Source organism: Marmota marmota, unplaced genomic scaffold (genome assembly GCF_001458135.2).
Source record: "Marmota marmota marmota unplaced genomic scaffold, marMar, whole genome shotgun sequence".
Taxonomy (NCBI): domain Eukaryota; kingdom Metazoa; phylum Chordata; class Mammalia; order Rodentia; family Sciuridae; genus Marmota; species Marmota marmota.
In genome coordinates, this window is record NW_026000076.1 from 98,587 (window position 1) to 119,139 (window position 20,553).

General features: G+C 36.7%; 1 protein-coding gene across 2 annotated transcripts in view; it reads left to right on the top strand.

Moving 5' to 3' along the window:
* Positions 1-1,781: 1,781 nt before the first annotated feature.
* The window catches only part of Frrs1 (ferric chelate reductase 1), a 51,967-nt gene continuing 33,195 nt past the window's right edge, over positions 1,782-20,553 (top strand). The window contains exons 1-2 of one of the 2 annotated variants that reach the window (XM_015500848.2): positions 1,782-1,836; positions 20,308-20,503. In XM_015500848.2, the coding sequence (XP_015356334.1) occupies positions 20,308-20,503 (196 nt within the window). In that variant the 5' untranslated portion in view covers positions 1,782-1,836. Of the gene's footprint in view, positions 1,837-12,370; positions 12,393-20,307; positions 20,504-20,553 lie in introns of those variants that run through there. The other variant, XM_048814391.1, reaches the window with a different exon arrangement.

Below are 20,553 nucleotides of genomic sequence, written 5' to 3' on the forward strand. Positions count from 1 at the left end.
ATTTTTAAAAAAGTCATAAAAGTAATAGTAAATGTATTACATTAACATGTAATAAATTTATTATTGTCAGTTAAACATAAATATCTAAATATTTGCATTGACAGATATCCACAGAAACAAAAATTTCTTTGGGGCCTACAAATTCCGAGTTGTGAAGGGGTTCTGACAGCTGATTGAGAGTTGTGGCAAGTGGGATCCAGTAGGGCAGCTTCCACAGTCTAGAGCATATCTCTGAACGTTTTAATAGATTTGGTTTCCTTTGTGACAACTGAGAAGTAGCTGATGAGGAAAGCCTGGGAGAGGTGAACTTCTGGTAGAGAGTGATAAGAGGAAATGACAGCTGAGGACTCAGAGGGAAATGATAGGCCTGGAAGGGTGGTTTTCAAGAGAGCTAGTCTCTCCATTTAGTTCACTCCCCAAGGGTGCTTTAGGATGTGAGATGATGACCATGCATTCTAAGAATTATTTGTTTTATTGATTTATAACATACTTTTGGCATGTAAAATGTACAGTGGGGACTATTTCTGGAAAGGGTCTAATTATTACTTCAGAAAGCCATGTCAGCACCTGAGGCTTTGAATTGAAGGACCGAAGATCCCTTGACAGGTTAAAACCACTCATATCCCAAGCAGTTTGTGAATAGAAAACCATCTCTGGGTCATCCTTACTTAAAACCACTTTTTAAAAAATCTATATAGAGGGGCTTTGTTAATTGTGATTAGTTTTATAAAGAAAGACTGAACCCATGATAAATGTTCTTTCAACTCTTTCCTCTCTTTAAAGAATGAGTTAAGTGATTTTACTAGATTAATAACAAGTGATCACAGGTCATGGTGTGTGTCATAATCTATTTTTCCAGTCTGCACATGTTAGTCATGGTCTGAGGTGGAGTGTTTCATGTTTTCAGATACCTTGTCTTTTCCTAGTCCCGAAAGTTCTCTTTTGCAAAAGAATACTGTGAAACATAAAAAAGGAAAAGCAAGTAAAACTCCTAGATTTCAAGGTATGCCTTGCAAAATAAAATAACTCTTTTGCATAATATCATTCATGCAACCTGATCCTTGTAAGCCTTTTGTAGTTAGCTGAATTAGTTTGTGGAGTAGTATTGGTAGATAAAATAAACACAAGACTATTCCTGTAAAATTTCCAGGGTAAATTTAAGATTTAGATAAACAATCAATTTTATCTTTTTTTTTTTTTTTTGTAGTGTAAGTATGTCTCAAATATCGTGTAGGATAATATTTAGACTGCAAAATTATATTTCAGTTTTACTGGGTACCCTATTAATTTACCTCACCTAGAAGAATGCCTGTGATATGTCTTTACTTAAACAATTTAGGCCATTGCATATAAAATGTAGGGATTTTTAAAAATACTTTTTAATACGAATACAAAAATATAATTTTGCCAGTTGAAACAATTACACAATTACTAGTTAGCAATATATATATTTGCATTGACAGATATCTATCTATCTATCTATATCTATCTATCTATATATATATGTATATATATAGATCTATATATCTATATCTATATATATAGATATAGATATATAGATCTATCTATCTATCTATCTATCTATCTATCTATCTATCTATCTATCTGTCTATATATTTGGTGTGTGTGTGTGTGTGTGTGTGTAAAACAAAAGTCTTGATTTTCAGAAATGGAATCCTAAAACTAGTACCGTGCTGATCTTGCAAATCAAGTTCTGCAGCTTCCCTTGGCAGACATTCCCTCTAGTTAAGGGTAAACTGGCTCCACCCAGCTGCTGAAACGTGATACAAGTTGTAACAAAACCGGAAGTTGGTTAGGCTGCCTTCTCTGCTCAAGGTAAGTGTCTCCTGTTTTCTCTGTCAAAGCTCTTTGCAAAGTGCTTAAAAATTGAAGCTAGCTGGGCTAGAGAAGTGAGAGCAGGCATCGTTGCTGGTGCGGGCTGTCGGGTGGCAGGAGGGATGCTTTACTTGCAAACTTGGTTCTGGAGTTTGTATTGGGTGTTCGCGACGGAGTTAGGTTAATAATATGCCCCGTGACTTTGCCTAAGGAGTTTTAGTCCCAAGAAAAAGATAGTTATTTGTTAAAATGTGTCTGGGATTCTGAAAAGTATCACTTTATTCCTGCACCAGTTTTTTTTTTTTTTAATTCGAACCGTGGGAACTCCCTTTAATATTTAAATCGAATAACATAATTACCCATGCAAAGGTTACTTAGAGCCTTGCAGTCCCTGCTCCGCAACCCCCATTATGCTGTCTAAGGTCAAAGGGGAATTATCAACTAGTAAATGTGTTATCTGGAGTGTTTCTTAACAAAACTAAACTTTCAGTTCAGCTATTTTCTTTTTCCTCTGAATAACAAACAAACAAACAAAACCTGGAAACATTCTAGCCTTGTACTTGGATAGTGCAGGGGGGTGGAATGCTTAAGAGAAGATAATGCTAAGTGAAGTTAGCCAGTCCCAAAAATCCAAATGCCAAATTTTTTCTTTGATATAAGGAGGCTGATTCATAGTCCGATGGGGAGGGGGAGCATGGGAGGAATAGAGGAACTCTAGATAGAGCAGAAGGGTGGGAGGGGAAAGGAGGGGGCATGGGGATAGAAATGATGGTGGAATGTGGTGGACATTATTATCCAAAGTACCGGTATGAGGACACAAATTGGTGTGAATATACTGTGTATACAACCAGAAATATGAAAAATTGTGCTGCATATGTGTAATAAGATTTGTAATGGATTCTGCTGTCATAAGATTTGGTTCCTGTTGGTGTATTGATACAAAGCTGGGATTTTTAAAGAAAGGAGTTCTAATTAGTCATTTAAGCTAATGTGTTGATTTGTTTGGACGACTGCACCTTCTTTTCTGCATCTTTCTATTTATTTAATGCCAGTTTCTTTTTAAATTCAATTTATACAAGCATTGTAGGAGTAGTTTTCAAAGTTATTTGCTAGTGAGAATCAAAGGAGATTTATGAGTAGGACATCTTTGCTGCCACTCAGAAGTGTACCATAAGACAAATCACCAATTGTGGTAGGAAAAAAAGAGATAAAATTTTTTATGAGCTGTTACCAAAGCTTATGGAGTTTCCAAGAAAAGAGCAGATATATCAGGTTGGCAGAATTAGGCAAGATTCCAAGGAAGGAAAATGATTTTATTGGAAGAACTTATTACAGTGCACATTGTCCTAATGTTTCATATGTTATTTTATATAACCCTCACAAAAGCCCTTGTTATTGGTGACATTGTCCCTAACAAGTGGGAAGACTCACTGAGTTTAAATAATTTGCTCAGGGTCATTACAGTGGTGACAGCTGGATGACATTCAGTAAATGAACCAATTCAAACCTGAGTCTATGAGAGTTCAAAGTCCATAGTGTCACTGTGTCATAGGGTATAGTAGTTGTTGTCATTGTAAATGAAGGTTCAAGGGAGCAGGGTAGAGGTTTCCTTTATTAAAACAAAAGCAAAAAAATAGTAAAAGTAACATAGGATGCTTGAAATGGAAAAAAAGAAATAAAAATCTAACTAAAATCGGTTTAGTATATTTTCATACATTCTTTATGTAATGTATAATTTTAGTGTTTTTTGAATTCTAGAATACTACATGCTTTAAAGTATATTTTATATATTATATAAAGGGGTATTAAAGAGAGGAAGTTCTTTCACTTCCCATTTTGAAATTTCCTAAGGGGTAACTACTGTGGAGAACAGTCAGAAGCATGTTCAAAAGTTTTTTTTTTTTTTTTGCTTTTCTTCTTCTAAGTAATATACATTTTGTGTGCTTCATATCATTTTGCAATTTGTTGGCTTTCATTTCTTGGTGTGGCATGAACTTGCTTCCACGTAAATACATGCAGAATCATGTTTTATGGTTTTTGTGAAATGAATTAATACTTGCCAAACACTTAAAAAATATGTTTAGCTCCTAGAAATAAGCTAATAATTATTAGCTGTTATTTTTGTCATTATCTACTCTATTTCATTCTTTTTAATAGTAAAAGGATTCTATAGTTTGGATACAGAACAGTACTATTATTTTTATAATTTAAATTATGTTAATTTTTTGGTATTATAAATAATCTTGGATATTTTTGTGGGGTTTTCTGTAAGATAAATTTCTAGAATTGAAGTTCCTTGATCTGAAGTTAAACATATTTTTAGTTTAATAGGATACTGTCAATTTTCCTCCAAAAATATTGTGGTAATTTACCTTCATCATTGTATACAGGAGTGCTCAATACTTCGTTTTTTTGCTTATGTTGAATTTTATCCTTCTTGCCTTTTACATGAAATGATGGGCAGTGTACATTTTATTTATTTATTTATTTATTTATTTTTAAGGAGACAGTGAGAGAGAGAGAGGGAGAGAATTTTAATATTTATTTTTTTAGTTTTCGGCAGACACAACATCTTTGTTTGTATGTGGTGCTGAGGATCGAACCCAGGCCGCACAAACGCCAGGCGAGCGCGCTACTGCTTGAGCCACATCCCCAGCCCAGCAGTGTACATTTTAAAACATAGTTTAAGTATTGTGTACAAAGATTTTTGTCTTATTTTTTTCCACTGAAACTATTATGCAAGGATTATTTGTAAAAGAAAAAAAATTTAAGATAATTTCAGTGATCACAAAAATAAAATATTCCATATCCAAACTATAGAATGCTGTGTATTAATTAAAAGAATAAAATAGTGTCAAAGATGACAGCTAATAATTATTAACTACTTTCTAGTAACTAGGAATATTTTTCCTTGCAAAATATATTTATTTATTTTTTTAGTTTTTTGGTAGACACAACATCTTTGTCTGTATGTGGTGCTGAGGATTGAACCAGGGCTGCACGCATGCCAGGCGAGTGCACTATCGCTTGAGCCACATCCCCAGCCCCTGCAAAAATATATGTACATACATTTTTACACGAGTAGGAGTTTGACAGATGGAAAATGGAGGTCTCTGAAGGCAGAACATGAGTAGAAAAAAGCAGTTTAAAGTGGACATGTTGGTGCATGCTCATAATCCCAGTGACCCTGGAGGTTGAGGCAGGAGGATTGAAAGTTTGAATCCAGCCTCAGCAATTTAGGCCATAAATAATTTAGCGATATCCTGTCTCAAAATAAAAAATAAAAAGGGCTGAGGATGTGGACCAGTGCTAAGTTTAGCACTTGGGTTTCAATCCCTGGTATTAAAAAAAAAAAAAAAAAACTCCAAACAACCCACCCCCACTTACCATTCTAGAATAGCACATGGAGTATTGCTGTTATAGCAGCATAACAAAATCCTCAAAATTTGAGTTAGACTGAAGGGTACAAAATATTAAATATCTAATACTTTGTTCCTGAATTTGATAATTCCTGGAAAGCTGATGGATGATTTTTGGGGAGATGAGATTGATGGGAACTGTGCTTTAGGAAAATGATTTGGTTGTGTTAAGTAAGATTAGAATGGAGATACAGACATAGGGTGCCCTAGAGTGTTTCATTAATCTGCGTGACAGGTGAGGAGGACTTTGTGCTGGGAGGTGCTGACAGAATGGACAACAGTGGCCCTATGTAATGGAGGAAGGAAATGCAAAAGAGAAGAAAGGTGGAAGGAGTAGGTAGGGGCACAGAAGGGTGGAGGTGGAATCTGTAGAGCTTGTGTGGAATCCTGGATCCAAAAGAATCTTTGGAATCAAATTTTGAGATTGTAGGATTTTGAATGTTGCTGATTAGAAATAATATTGACAGGCCGCTGTCACATTGGACGCTCAGATACAAGAACTAGACTAGAGGAAAAGAGATGAATTTCATTTCAGAAAAATTGAACACAGTTTCCAAATAGAAACACACGCCTGCACACACACAAACACACAGAAATTTATACATAGTTGGACACTTGAGTCACAGCCTTGTGGATATGGGGCAGGGGCAACTGGGAGATTTTTGAAAGGTTATCCTAGAGGAGGTAATAAAGGCCATGGAAATGAGGAGCCTGCAGGGATGGGAAGTGGCAAGATGAGGACAAGGGAAAAGTCTTGGGGATGGATAGCTTCATGTAAAAGGGCAGAAAGAAAACCACACTTAATTTTTTTTCCAGTGGATGTTTTTCTCTTTCTTTAATTTTTTTTTAGTTGTAGATGGACACAATATCTTTATTTATTTCTATGTGGTGCTGAGGATAGAACCCAGAATCTCACATGTGTGAGGCAAGTGCTCTACCACTGAGCCCCAGCTCCAGCCCCTCCAGTAGCTGTTTCTAACATTTGACCTTGTTTCTAGTTAGATTGTCCTTCACTCTCCCTAAAAATCCATTTTCACTTTTTTCTTTTTGCCTCTGGTTCTCTTGTGCCATTCAAGTCCTGCTCATTCTGAATCCTCTTTCCTCCATATGCTTTATTTACTGTCCATGTCCACATTAATGGTCTGATCTGAAGCTGGAGGTAGATTTAGTGGTTAAAACTCAGAAACTAGGGCTGGGGATGTGGCTCAAGCAGTAGCGCGCTCGCCTGGCATGCGGGCGGTCCGGGTTCGATCCTCAGCACCACATACAAACAAAGATGTTGTGTCCGCCGAAAACTAAAAAATAAACATTAAAAAAATTCTCTCTAAAAAAAAAATTAAAAAAAAAAAAACTCAGAAACTAGACAGAGACCATACTTTTCACCTCATATTTGCTGTGACTTTGGCAAGTGGTTAAATCAGTGCCTTATTTTCATATTGGGAACAATAAGACCTCTCCAGCCTCCTTGGTTATTGGGAGGAATGCATACTTAGTCCTTGACATAGTGTCTAATTATTATTATTATTTTGTGCAGTACTAAGGATTGACACCAGCGCCTCAAAAAAACTAGACAAGTATTCTACTACTGAGCTACAAACCCAGTCCGTAGCCTTTAGTAATTGTTAGCATAGCTACTATTTTTCCTATACATCTAAATTAATACAATAAAATGCATTTTTTTCCAATTCTGTTTCTTTGTAATTTTATGCAGTTTTTAAAAATGACCTCTGTGAGCTTCTATATCCATGTCAATAATAATAATAATAATGAAAGCTTTGTATGTTTCTTCCAATGATTAGAATTCTTACATGTAAAGCACTAACCATGATGACTGGAATAGAACTGGCATTCAATAAATAGTTATATCATTACATTACAGATTAATAGTGTTTATTTTGTTTCATCTCTTAGTTTTGTGTCTTTAGAGAAGGGGCCTTTTCACTTGGCACCTAATTTTGCTTTGAGGACAAGATTATTATGAGGATCATGAAATGATCCAGACAAAACTTTCTATTGCATATAAATAAGATATTTGCTTCCAATAATTTTTCCACATACAATGAATAAAGAAAATTCCTTGTTGATGATGCTGTGGTTAGGGAAACCAGATTGGGTTCTAGAGTTTCAAGTTGCTTTTTTTCCATTTTTTTTTCCTACTTCCCCCTTACTTTATCTTGCTTTCACTCAAACTCTGAAATCTTTTTCAGAAATCCTTCCAATCATCTTAAATTATTAGATCTGACAGATCTCAAAGAGGTATGCAATGTGGCATTTTTATGCTCTTTGTTTTTTTTTATGCTTTTTGTTTTCTCTGAAAATGTCATAACTCTAATTGTTAATCTAAAAAATTTTATCTGTGCTTTCTGCTGTGAAAATGGAGTCTAAAACATTTTTATCTGGGCAAGTGAAAATACTTGACCTATTTTTCAATTTCCCTATAACTTGAGATTCAGCTATCAAAGTCAATTTAATTCTTGATGTGGAAGTTTTCTATAAAGGTGAGGTTACCAGAAAGAAGAGAAGTAAATTTTCTAAAATATTTTAGAAGACTTGAACAAATTAAATGCAGATCCAAGAAATATGTGAAATCTTAGTTGTCTGTTCTCAGTAGTGTTCAGAAGTTAGCACATACTGGTGATATGGTGGATATTGTGTTTTTTGTTTTTGTTTTTGTTTTTGTTTTTTGTTTTGGTACCAGGGATTGATCTCAGGGGCACTCAACCACTGGGCCACATCCCTAGCCCTATTTTATATTTTATTTAGAGACAGGGTCTTACTGAGTTGTTTAGTGTCTCCACTGTTGCTGAGGCTGGTTTTGAACTCCTGATCCTCCTGTGTCAGCCTTCTGAGCTGCTGGGATTGCAGGCATGCACCACCATGCCTGGCTACATACTGGTGATATGGAATGTTAATAGTGATAACAAATAATGGCAGTTACCATTTGTTAGCATTCTTCTTATTATTATTGTTTTTTTACACATTGAATTAATCATTTTTATATCCATTCTTTCTGAAGCTTTAGTTCTGTGAAAGAAATCTCTACATTACTACTCAGATTATAAAGTAGAGTCAACATTCTGAATTAGGTAGGACGATTTAGATTTCATCATTTATATTACAATATGCCCACTATTCACATTGTTCATTGTGAAATTTGGGTTCCTGATTACTTTCCCTCTTCTCTCTCCAAGTAGGGAACAATGATACAGACATTAAACAAGGATATTAGTTTGTTATTTTCCAATTCTAAAAGTTGGGTGACTTGAGGTATAGTTTCCTCATGTTTATTATGAAGATAAGATCTGCTTGTTGTAAAGATTGCATCAGGTTTAACTGCCAGATTCTCACCAGAATTTGTTTCTTTTCCTCTTTCTGTATGTACTCTTCCCTTTTTTCAAAGGTAAAACTATAATCCAATTTTAAAAATTTGTTCTTTTTAGATAAACATAACAGTTGAGTGTATTTTGACATTTTGTACATATGTGAACTGTAAACTTATTCTAATTAGGATTTCATCCTTGAGGTTGTACTGAGAAACTGATGTGACTCCATTTTTGAGAAACCAGCCTCTACCTGTCCAAGGGCGGGGGTGGGGTGGATGGCCCTTGTCCTTGGACAGCCTGTCCAAGGGTGGGGGTGGGATGGGGGCGTGGCCTTGGAAAAACCCACAGAGTGCTCCTAGGCACATAACCACTCTGCTGAGTTGTTTGTCTGTGAATAGGAGAGATTTGCAGGGCCAGGTGTCCCTGACTTCAGTTATGCTAGTTCCTGAAAAGGCCAAAGAATGTTTGTGGCCTAAAGACTGACTCTGAAGATCCATAGCAACCCCCTAGCAACCACCAATCAGCATGAGACAGGGAAAATACCTGGAATACCAGGTGACCCTCCCAGTAGTGATTGATAACATGTTAGGAAACCTTGTAGTTTAGCACATACACCCCTCACAGCTTAAATCATTCAGTTCAAATGTATCTACCTCTTGAACTCACCAACTTGTTCCCACCAGCGAAAGTGCTAATCAATGTTAAGAGTTGTTTAATTTTCCTACAGTATGAACTGATTTACTGTGTGATGTTATATCCCCCAAAACCTATAAAATCTCACTGAACAAAGGACTGGGACTTACTCCTCAGTACCGCTGCGTCAGAAATGGTTGTGAGTCCAGGCTTGAGCTTGCAATACAGACTCTTGTGTGATTGCATTGGATTCGGCTCCTGGAGGAGTACAGGACTGGCATAACAGTACATGATGTGGAGTTTCACTGATTGTGTATTCATATATGAACATAGGAAATTTATGTCCAATTCATTCTACTGTCTTTCCTGTTGAAGCCATATTTAAAGTTAGGTAGTCAGTGTAGTTAGGTAAATCGGGTCTAATATCTAGTAAGATCCAAAATGGAGGCCATGTTGAGAATGAATTCCAGGAAAAGCAGAACAACTCTTGGAATGTTGATGAAGTCCGGGAAAAGCCCAAGGCCCAGAGCCCATCCCAAAGAAGTGTTAATGAAACAGCTCCCAGCAAACTTGAAGATGCTGACTCAGAAGTCCTTCCTGCCCAGATTACTTCTTTGGCCCATCTGTGCCCCACCCTTCGGGCCTTCCCACCTACATTCCATCACTGAAAGATAACCGGACAGGAATGGAGGGGGGACCAGATGTAGGCCTTAACTATAAAATGGGAGACAACCGCACTTCCACAGATTCCATCTCTTGGGTTCCCTTCTTCTTCTGGGAGAAGTCTTTTCTGCTGTACTTTAATAAACTTCTACTTTCCACTCTGACCTTGCCTCGGCGTGCATCAACATTGGGGAAGCAAGGACTCGTCACCGGTCAACGGTGGTAACACTGTTCCCATTCTTTTTCCCTTCCTTTCATTCTCCTTTTCCCTACTGAACTTCTATTCTTCCCTCCCTCCCTATTGTGTGTTCCAAGAGAACAGTCAGCCTCTGGTTTTGGGGGACTGTCTTATTTCACTTAGCATGATATTCTCCAGTTCCATGCATTTACTGGCAAATGCCATAATTTCATTCTTTTTATGGCTGGGTAATAGTCCACTGTGTATATATACCATATATTTTTTTTATCCATTCATCTGTTGAAGGGCACCTAGGTTTGTTTCCACAGCTTAGCTATTGCGAATTGAGCTGCTATAAACATTGACGTGGCTGCATCTCTGTAGTATACTGATATTAAGTTTTTTGTATATACTGAGGAGTGGGATAATTGGGTACAATGGTGGTTCCATTCCAAGATTTCTGAGGAATCTCCATACTGCTTTCAAGAGTGGTTGCACCAATTTGCAGTCCCACCAGCAATTATAAGTGTACCTTTTCCCCCACATCCTCCCCAACGTTTATTGTTACTTTTATTCTTAGTAATTGTCATTCTGACTGGAGTGAGATGAAATCTCAGTGTAGGTTTAATTTGCATTTCTCTAATGGCTAGAGAAATTGAAATTGAACATTTTTTCATATATTTGTTGACTATTCATATTTCATCTTCTGTGAAGTGCCTGTTCAATTCCTTTGCCCATTTATTGATCAGTTTTTTTTTTTAATGTTAAGTTTTTTGAGATTTTTTTTATATATATCCCGGAGTTAATGCTGTATCTGAGGTACAAGTGGCAGAGATTTTCTTCCATCTGTTTGCCCTCTCTTCACATTTTTTATTGTTTTCTTTGCTGTGAAGTAGGTTTTAGGTTTGATGCATCCCATTTATCGATTCTTGATTTTACTTCTTGCATTTTAGGAGTCTGGTTGAGGATCCTATTCATTTTCTGTCTTAAAAAAATTTGATTGCTTTACAAATAATCTTATACTTAGTCTTAGCTTTTCTAATTTCATCTATCTCCTTATCCTTCTACCTGTTTTTCCAAAACTATTTCCACCATTGCCATTCTGACTGGTTTAAGATGGAGTCTCTGTGTAGTTTTAAATTGCATTTCTCTAATTGCTGCTCATCAGGTGAACACATATTCCCATCTCTGTTCTTGTTATGCTCAAATTCGGGACCCTAAAAGACCACCAGAGACCAAGATCAATGTAAGCAGCAAAGAGGTGTTTATTGCGAGCTAGCTCGGTCCTCCATGTGCACATAGCAACTGGTGACAATGAGAGGCCCGAGCCCAGGGTTTGCAGCAGTTTTATATACTCTTTGGGGAAGGCAGGGACTTCACATACATCATAGCATCTCTTAGCAAATCATCACACATCACGGGAAAATCATAAAACAACTCTAAAACATGATTAGCACATTCACTGGTGGGAACAAGTTGGGTAGGGATGATTGGTTAGTACAAGAGGGGGATTCAATTGAACTGATTGGTTTAAACCTCAAGGTGTGTATGTGCTGAACTATATGGTTTTCCAACACGTTATCAACCACCATAAACTACTGGGAGGGTCATGTGGCATCCCAGGTATTTTCCCTGTCTCATGCTGATTGGTGGTTGCTAGAGGGTTGCTATGGGTCCTCACTAGCCTGACTGAGTCAGGGACACCTGGCACAGCAGATCTCTCCTGTTATTTGTAGATAAACAACTCATCAGGGTGGGTATATGCCTAGTAGTGCTTTGTGGGTCTTTCCAAGAACAAGGGTCATGCCCCCTTCCTTGGACAGGTTTTGCTCTGAGGTAGAGGCTGGTTTCTCATTCTTATCCCTCTAGGGTTTGGTCACAGTTCAAAGCCTACCAGGTTTGCCCCAGATCTTAGATGAAATGTTGATCTTACAAGTGTGTTTGTCCCTAAGTTATTTTCTAATTCAACTTGGAATTTCAATTCCATTTTCTCACGAAAGGGACATTATAAATGGTGGTTCTGTTTTTAGGCCAAAAGCCCAGGAAAAAAAGCATATTCAACTCTTAAATTAATTGTAACACTTTGTACTTATGTAACAAGGACTTAGATTCTTCACTTTTCAGCAAATGTCCAATGGATTAAAGACATCTTTGTCTCTATTTTACATCCATCATCTTTACTCTGAGTCACCTTGGATTCCAGGAGTAGTCTGACAGTAAACATCTTGTGATGAATGGAAACTACCCTCCGGTGGAGTAGCCCCTTTCTTATCACTCAGAGGCCCAGCCTGACCAATTCTGAGATAATGTGGAAGGACTGCATCTGACCAAGATCACTTGGTATGGCAGTGTGGGAAAAGCCTCTGTCTTTCTCCCTCATTCCCCTTTCTATAAAAATTCAGGGTCATCTTTAGCCCTTCCAAGACGGAGCTAAGGACATGGGTCCCCTGTCTTCCCAGTGTAACTATACTGATTTAAGCTCTTTTCATGTATCTTCCCATTACCTTTTCTGTTTGGGTTTTGGCACCAAGTAACTGGATCTGATTGGTTGGATCCCCAGAGTTAGGCCTCTGGCATAAGACTCAGGTAACACTTGTACAAAAAAAATAATAATAATAATAACAATGTCACTGTAAGTTTTGTAACATGCTAAAATGAAAGCACGTGGACGTGGTAGGAAGTAACTATTTACTTGAACATTGTAGAATGTAAATGGAAATTTTGAAAGGAGCTTTCACATACTTTAAGAACAACTATTTTATTTTTTTTTATATTTAAATGTGTTTTATTAGTTTTGATCATGTTCTGAGATTCAAACTAGTTCAATAGTTTTACTAGTTCAAAAGGTTTGATTTAAGAAATAGAGAAGGCACCCTTAATTAACATGTACTGTTGTGGAATTGATTTCATCTCTGTTATTTGAACACATTCCATTTTCTTTTTTTTTTTTGATTTTTTAAAAAATAAATTACAGCAGAATGCATTTCAATTCTTGTTACACTTAGAGCACATTTTTTCATATCTCTGGTGCAACTTATTTTTAAAATGGACTTCTTTCTCTTCCTCCCTCCCTACTCCTCCCTAATCTCTCCCGCCTCCCTAATCTCAGGGGAAACAGGATTACCTTTCTTTCTAATGCTGGGCAAGTTACCTGTCCCTGAGCGAGCACACACCCACTTTGGGAATGAAGTAATTCAGACTTTGGGGATGGTACTAGAAGATCTCAGAAATGACTATCTCCCAAATTAACAAGTGAATTACAACTCCAATTGAGAACACTTGGAAAGTAGCCTTAGAATCACCTTGTTAAAAGCCCCCTGTTCCTGTTGATAGGCAGAATCACAGCCTTTGGAATAGGAGTCCCCTGTGTTTCTCCTTTGCTAGCTAAGCAACAGACCTTCTTTTTCCTTTTTCTCAAAACCATGTCCTCATTACTGGATTGGCATCAAGGACAAGGACCGAGCTTTCAGCAACAGAAATACTAATTTATTAGCCATATATATAGTTTTTGTTTAGGTTCATGAATGGAGTCTTTCCTTTTTTACTGAAATTCTTGATACTGAGAAACTGATGTGACTCCATTTTTGAAAAACCAGCTTGTACCTCAGAGCAAGGCCTGTCCAAAGGTAGGGGGTAGTGAGGCACATAGCTACCCTGCTGAGTCATTTGTCCATACCAGATGTCCTTGACTCAGCAAGTGTAAGTTCCTGAAAGGACCAAAAGAATGCCTGAGGCCTAATTTTGGACCAAAGCAACAAGCAATCAGAGTGAGACAGGGAAGATACCTGAAATACCAAGTGGCCCTCCCAGTAATTTTGGTGATTGATAACCTGATTAGGGAACCCTGCAAGTTTAGCATATACACTCTTACAACCCCTTGCGGCCTAAACCAATCAGTTCAAAGGTATCCACCACTTGAACTAACCAATCACCTTTACCTGACTTGTTCTGGCCAATGAATGTGCTAATCAATGTTAAGAGTTATTGTTTGACTTTCACATGGTGTGAAATGATTTGCTGTGTGATGTTGTGATGCATAGAGTATCCCCCCAAAACCTATAAATCCTCACTGAACTAAGGACCTGGACTCACTCCTCGGGACAGCTTCTAAACCGTTGTGAGTCCAGGCTCCAGCTTGCAGTAAAGACTTATGTGATTGCGTTGGATTTGGCTCCTGGAGGTCTATTGGTGTCCCACAAATCTGGCATTACAATATTTCTAATTTTAGAATTTGATTCAAAGTTGAAACTTAATGGTTTATGTACCCCACATTGTTTTTTTAAAACTGCAGGTTAATATTCCATTGGTGGGTTATGAAATAAGAATTTAGTAGGATAGAGCCAGTACCAAAAAAAAAAAAAAGGAAGGAATAGAAAAATAATATATGAATTCATAATATGATAAAGGTAAATCTCTTGAAGTGTTTGTTGTGTTATAAGGTTTCTTACTTTGGATGTGGTAAAAAGAACATCTCAGTGCATACTTCAAACAAAACAAAACAAAACAAAACAAAAAAACCGAAATAAAACAATAAATCTCCAAATTCCTAAACTATTTACATAATTTATAGTGATGCATTTTGCTTATTTTTGCATCTATGAAGCTCATTCTTTATATGTACTCACCCATCAATCACCACCATCAGTGTTTGCTACACTCATATGAAGAAGAGTGGGTGGTTACTGGGCTGAATTCCCGCAATTTTTTGTCTGAATGTAAACTTTTGAACTCCTTTAATTTCTTAATTTAAAATAATGACTAGTAATAAGAGCTAGAACTGGAATGTAATATAAATGACTTGATTAGTTATTTGCTAACTTAATTGTCTTGCATGGAATTAATTTGATACTGGAGATTGAACCCAGGGGCATTAACCATTGAGCCACGTCACCAGCCCTTTTTACCTTTTTGTGTTTCATTTTGAGACAGGGACTTGCTAAATTGCTTAGGGCCTTGCTGAGTTGCTAAGGCTGGCTTTGAACTTGTGATCCTCCTACCTCAGCTTCCCCAGCCACTGGGATTACAGGTGCATATCATTGTGCCTTGCTGGAATTTTTTAATTTAAAAAAATTTAAAAATTTTGCAATGTTGGGGATTAAAATGAGGGCCTCACACGTTAGACAAGTGCTCTAACCACAGAGTAACGCCCCACAGCCCTGATATGGTTTTTAAAAACATGTTTTCCCCCATTTTATCTTATTCTTCTATATGCTTAGAGTCACATAATAAAAATACACTTCATTAGCAATTAATTAAAAAGAATAGGGCTGTGATTGTGGCTCAGTGGTAGAGCACTTGCTAGCATGGGCGGGACCCAGTTCGATCCTCAGCACCACATAAAAATAAAAGCATTGTGTTGTGTCCATCTACACCTAAAAAAATTAAAAAGAATAATAAAACTTCAGTTAACACATCTTCCTTTAATAACTTTCTTACATGTAGACATTTTCTATTAGATTCTTCTTTTTTATTTTAATTTTACTTTGTTGTAATAAAAATGTTTTCTTGATTAATATCACTTGCCTCTGTGGGCCAAGATCACAATAAGAATTACATTTTCATTTAAGTATAAGAGTTTTGTATTTACATCATTTGTTTTGAGGAATTATCCATATGTGAAATGTTTGTAGAATAAGGTATGAACAGCTATTTCATCCTTTTATTAAGTGCCTTTTAGACAAGAAAGAAAACTGTAAAATCTTATCAGTTTGGGGAATATTTCAGTTAGAGAATCAAAGTAACCTCTCTTTTAATCTTTAAAACTAATAGGTCTATCATTGCCCTCGACTGATAAGAATAATTTATAAGTTTTAATATATGCAGTAGAATGTGAATATTAATAATTTAAAAAAATTTCCACATAACTGTGCTTGAAGGATATTCTCATAATAGTTTATTATCAACATTCCATAATTTTAGCTTAAATGTTTCTGAATGACTCCCATTCCTTTTCCTGTCATAATTATGATATTGTTGATAGAGGTTGTCTAATAAGTTTAAAATTTAAACCATTAAGTGTTGGTATTTCTTAATGAATGGAAAGCCATCATTAGCCATTATTAAGAAAATTGAACTTGATCTGGAACAGTGAGCATTTAACAAAGAACAAAGAAGCTAATGTTGTCCTGTTCTTCCTTTGCATTTCTATGTTGTGTTGGTATTTCTTTTTTTTGGTACAGAGGTATTGAACTCAGTGGTACTCAACTACTGAACCACAACCCTATCTGTATTTTGTATTTTATTTAGAGACAGGGTTTCACTGAGTTGCTTAGCAACTCGCTTTTGCTGAGGCTGGCTTTGAACTCCTGGTCCTCCTGTCTCAGCTTCCCCAGTTGTTGGGATTACAGGCCTGTGCACCTTGTCTGGTAGTGTTGGTATTTCTTAATGAATGCAGTTGGCTTTGTTTTACCTACTTCCCTTATCCTTCTTGTACTTCTTATTTAAATTATTCTCAATATGTTTTTATGATTTGCTTTCAAATCGTAACATTTGTTGAGGGTGGCTTTGAATTCTTTTAGTTGGTTGGCTATATTTTGCAAATGGTGAATGAAATGGAAACTTAGTGACTTGCTTCATGTTATTTATCTGCTTTAGTGCATAGAAGAGAATAGACAACAAGTCTGGTTTCCACTTTCATAGAAGGTCAGTGCCAAATAAATATTTCCTAAACTGAGTTAACTTTTCCCATTGTACCATTTTTTAGCTTAAATGGCACATGACGATATTTAATCTCTATAATAACTTGGCCACAACTGTGTGGTTTGGACTGTGACTATGATCTTCTGTGCATATTGCTAGGTCCTAAAATCAGGTCCACCTCTAACAACAGATCATTCCCTGTCAAAAGGACATGGAAACCAAGGTTTTCACCCAAAACTCTCCTAATACTCCGCTTTTTAGCAGTAATTTTCTTAAATATTCTGTTTCCTATAGTAATCAACCATTTTATTTTATTTTTTTGGTACCAGAGATTGAACCCAGGGGAGCTTACCCAGTGAGCCATACCTCAAGCCCTATTTATTTATTTATTAATTTTGAGACAGTGCTTATTTAAGTTGTGTAGGTCTTACTTAGTTGCTGAGGCTGGCCTCCAACTTGTAATGTTCCTGCCTCAGCCTCTGGAGCTGCTGGGATTACAGTCATTGTGCCATCATGCCTGGCTAGTCATCAACCATTTAAAAAGTTATTCTTTTCTTCTAAATCTACGGAGAAATATTGTGCTTTTCTTCTCGTAAAGATTTTTTTTTTTTCCTGAACCTCTTGATTGGTTCATTTGTTCCTTTGCTTATCTTTAGACAAGTAGAATTCTCTTTAACTTTGATGTTCGATAAAAGAGGTACACAGTACTATCAGACCTTATGCTGTCTACTTGGTAGATCCTGATACAGGGTGCAAAACTGGTTTATGTGTGTAATTCCCTAGCACAGTTTCTGGGGTTTAGCAGGACTTTCTGTATTTTAGTTTTGATCCAACATAGGGTTTATTTACAAAACGATAAATGCAGTCAGTTCAAAAGTTTCCCCTCTAGCACTACTTTTGCTGCACCCCACAAATTTTAATAAGTTCTATTTTCATCACTTAATTCAAATTTTTAATTTCTCTTGAGAATTCTTTGACCCTATGTTATTTAGAAGCATTTTGTTTAGTTTCCAGCATTTGGAGATTTTTTCCAGTGGTCTTTTTGTTACTGGTTTCTAGTTTAATTCCATTTATGATCTGAGAGCCAGACATTTTGTCATTTCTGTTCTTTTAAACTTGTTAAGTTGTGTTTTATGGCACAGAAAGTGGTCTATCTTGGTTAATATTTCATGTCAGCTTGGGAGGAATGTGTATTCTTCCATCATTGGGTGAAATATCTATAAACATCTGTTAGCTCCTATTGACTGATGATTTTGTTAAGTTAAGCTATGTCCTTACTGTTGGATCTGTCAGTTTCTGATGGGGGAGGGGTGATTGTTGAAATTTCCTTCTAAAATAGTGGTTTTTATCTATTTCTGCTTGTGGTTCTACTGGGTTTGCCTTGTATATTTTGATGCTCTTGTTCTTAGGTGCATATATATTCAGGATTGTTGTATCTTTATGAATAATCAACTACTTTATTATTATGTATATTTCTGTTTATCCCTGATAACTTTCCTTGGTTTCCAAGCCTGAAACTGGGCAGTTGCAGGGTAGGGAGGATTACAGTTATATTTCCTGGAGTCTGAAGAGCTGAGAACCAGGAGTACTGATATCCCATGGCAGAAAAAGATGAATATCCCAACTCAAGAAAAGAAAGGGAATTCACCCTTCCTCTTCCTTTTGTATACCATATGATTTGACAATGCCCACCAACATTGGTGAGGAGATCTTCATTATTCAGTCTGAAATATTGATCTCTTCCAGAAATACTCTCACATACCCCAGAATAATATTTTATCAGTTACCATGGCATCTCTAGCCCAATCAAGTTGACATATAAACTAGCTGTCACATATGCCACAAACGCACTTTAAAAAAACTTTATCCCTCTTGGTGTTTTCTAAGGTTTCTGGATCTGTTGTTTGGTGTCTGATATTAATATGGGGTAGATTATCAGTCATTATTGTTTCAAGTATTTCTTAGGTTTCTTTTTTTTTCTTTGGAAATGTGTATTAGTCCTTTAGCAGTAGTCCCATGGTACTTGGATATTGTATTCGTTTTTTTCCCTTTGTTTTTCAGTTTAATGGTTTCTATTGCACTATCTTCAAGTCCAGAGATTCTTTCTTCAAATGTGTCCAGTTTACCAATAAACCCATCAAAGACATTTTTTAAAAATTTTTGTTACCATGTTTTGGGTTGCAAGCATTTCCCTTGGGTTGTTAGGATGTCCCTCTCAGCTCACCTTGCTTATCTGTTTTTGCATGCTGTTTATTTTATCCACTAGAACCCTTAGCATCTCAACCATAATTGTTTATATTCCCAGCGATAATCCCAACATTCTTGCTATATCCAAGTCTGGTTCTGATATTTGTTCTGTCTTTTCAAATTATGTTTTGCTGTTTAATTTGCCTTGTAATTTTTTTTTAATAGCTGGTTGTGATGCACTGAATAAAAGAAACTGCTGTAAATAGAGCTTTTATAATGTGGAGGTAGAGAGTAGGGGGGAGCTGTGAGTAGGTTCAGAGAGTCTTTCAGTGCCCCTGTGCCCCTTGGCTGTGACTATTAACACCTCCTTCTTAGTCATCCCACCCCTAACCCGTGGGATGGTTCTAGTGGGCTGGAGTTGGGCTTTCCTTTCTCCAAGTCAGTTAAGCACTAATAAAACCCCACCAGATGAGGCTCTAATTAACTTGTTTTTCTTTATTTACATAATTATAAAATGGTAATTTGTTCCAGGGACTCTAAAGGTGCTTTGTCTATGATTAGATATATAATCTAGAAAATTCCACTTCTGTGGAGAATGAACTGCTTCTTGAGCCCTTCAGTTTGCGGCCTATCCACAGTCTTAACTCTCTGAACTTGTCCTTGCCCAGCTCCTCCAGGCTTGCTGAATGCTGTGGTTTTCAGGTTCGGAGTGTCTTCCTGAGCTGCAGTGTCTGATCTGGGCTGGAAAAGGGTGGAACTGGCATAAAGCAGCTGGTTTTCTAGGACACAGCTGGTCAGAGGAAGATGGTGTGGGCTGACCATTGTGTTTCTTAATTTAGCAATATCTGGAACCATAGGTCCTAGAAATATTGTCTCTGGAACTTGGTTGTCTGCTTTGTTTAGTTTTCAGTATTGAAAATTAATAATCCATCTTTTCATCATGATTAGTTTAATGGGAAGTTGAGAGAAGTCATACCAGAGATTTTTTTCAAGTGGTGATGTTTAGGTCCAGAAGAGAGAGATCTTTTAGCTTTCTAAGATGAAGTGAAATAAAACCTTTGTTTTTATTGGACCAGTTTATTATCCTCATCATACTAATGAAAGCTATCATTTGTTATCTTGTGAGACTTTAGGTTGTATCTTCATTTTATTTGAACAACTTTGAAAAGAGGGTCTTAGTTTCCTCATTTTTCAGGTAAGGAAGTCGAGGCTTAAATGATCGGCCCAAAGTCTCAGCTGTTATATGGTAGCACTGAGATTCAAATCCAGGTCACATTTCACGAAACACATTCCTTGTAGTACATATTTTGAGAATAGGGATAGTGAACATGGAAGGTAAGTGGTTATCTAGAATTACTGTCCTGTGTTGTAAAAGCTTTTAGATTTTAATTATATCTGAAAATGATTTGCTTGTAATCTTCTTTTCAAGATGGCAGCTCCTGGATTTACTCCTGGTGCCTTCGTATTTCTATTGTGCATTAATTCTGTGGCTAATTATCCCAGTGGAAAAGTGACACAGTCGTGCCATGGAATGATTCCTGAACATGGTCACAGGCCACAGGCTGACCCTGTTCACCACATCACAGTCAGTCAGGTGACGTTCAGACCAGGAGATCAGGTCGAAGGTACTGTGCTGGGAATGATTATTTACACTTGGGTTTCACTCTGTTTTTAC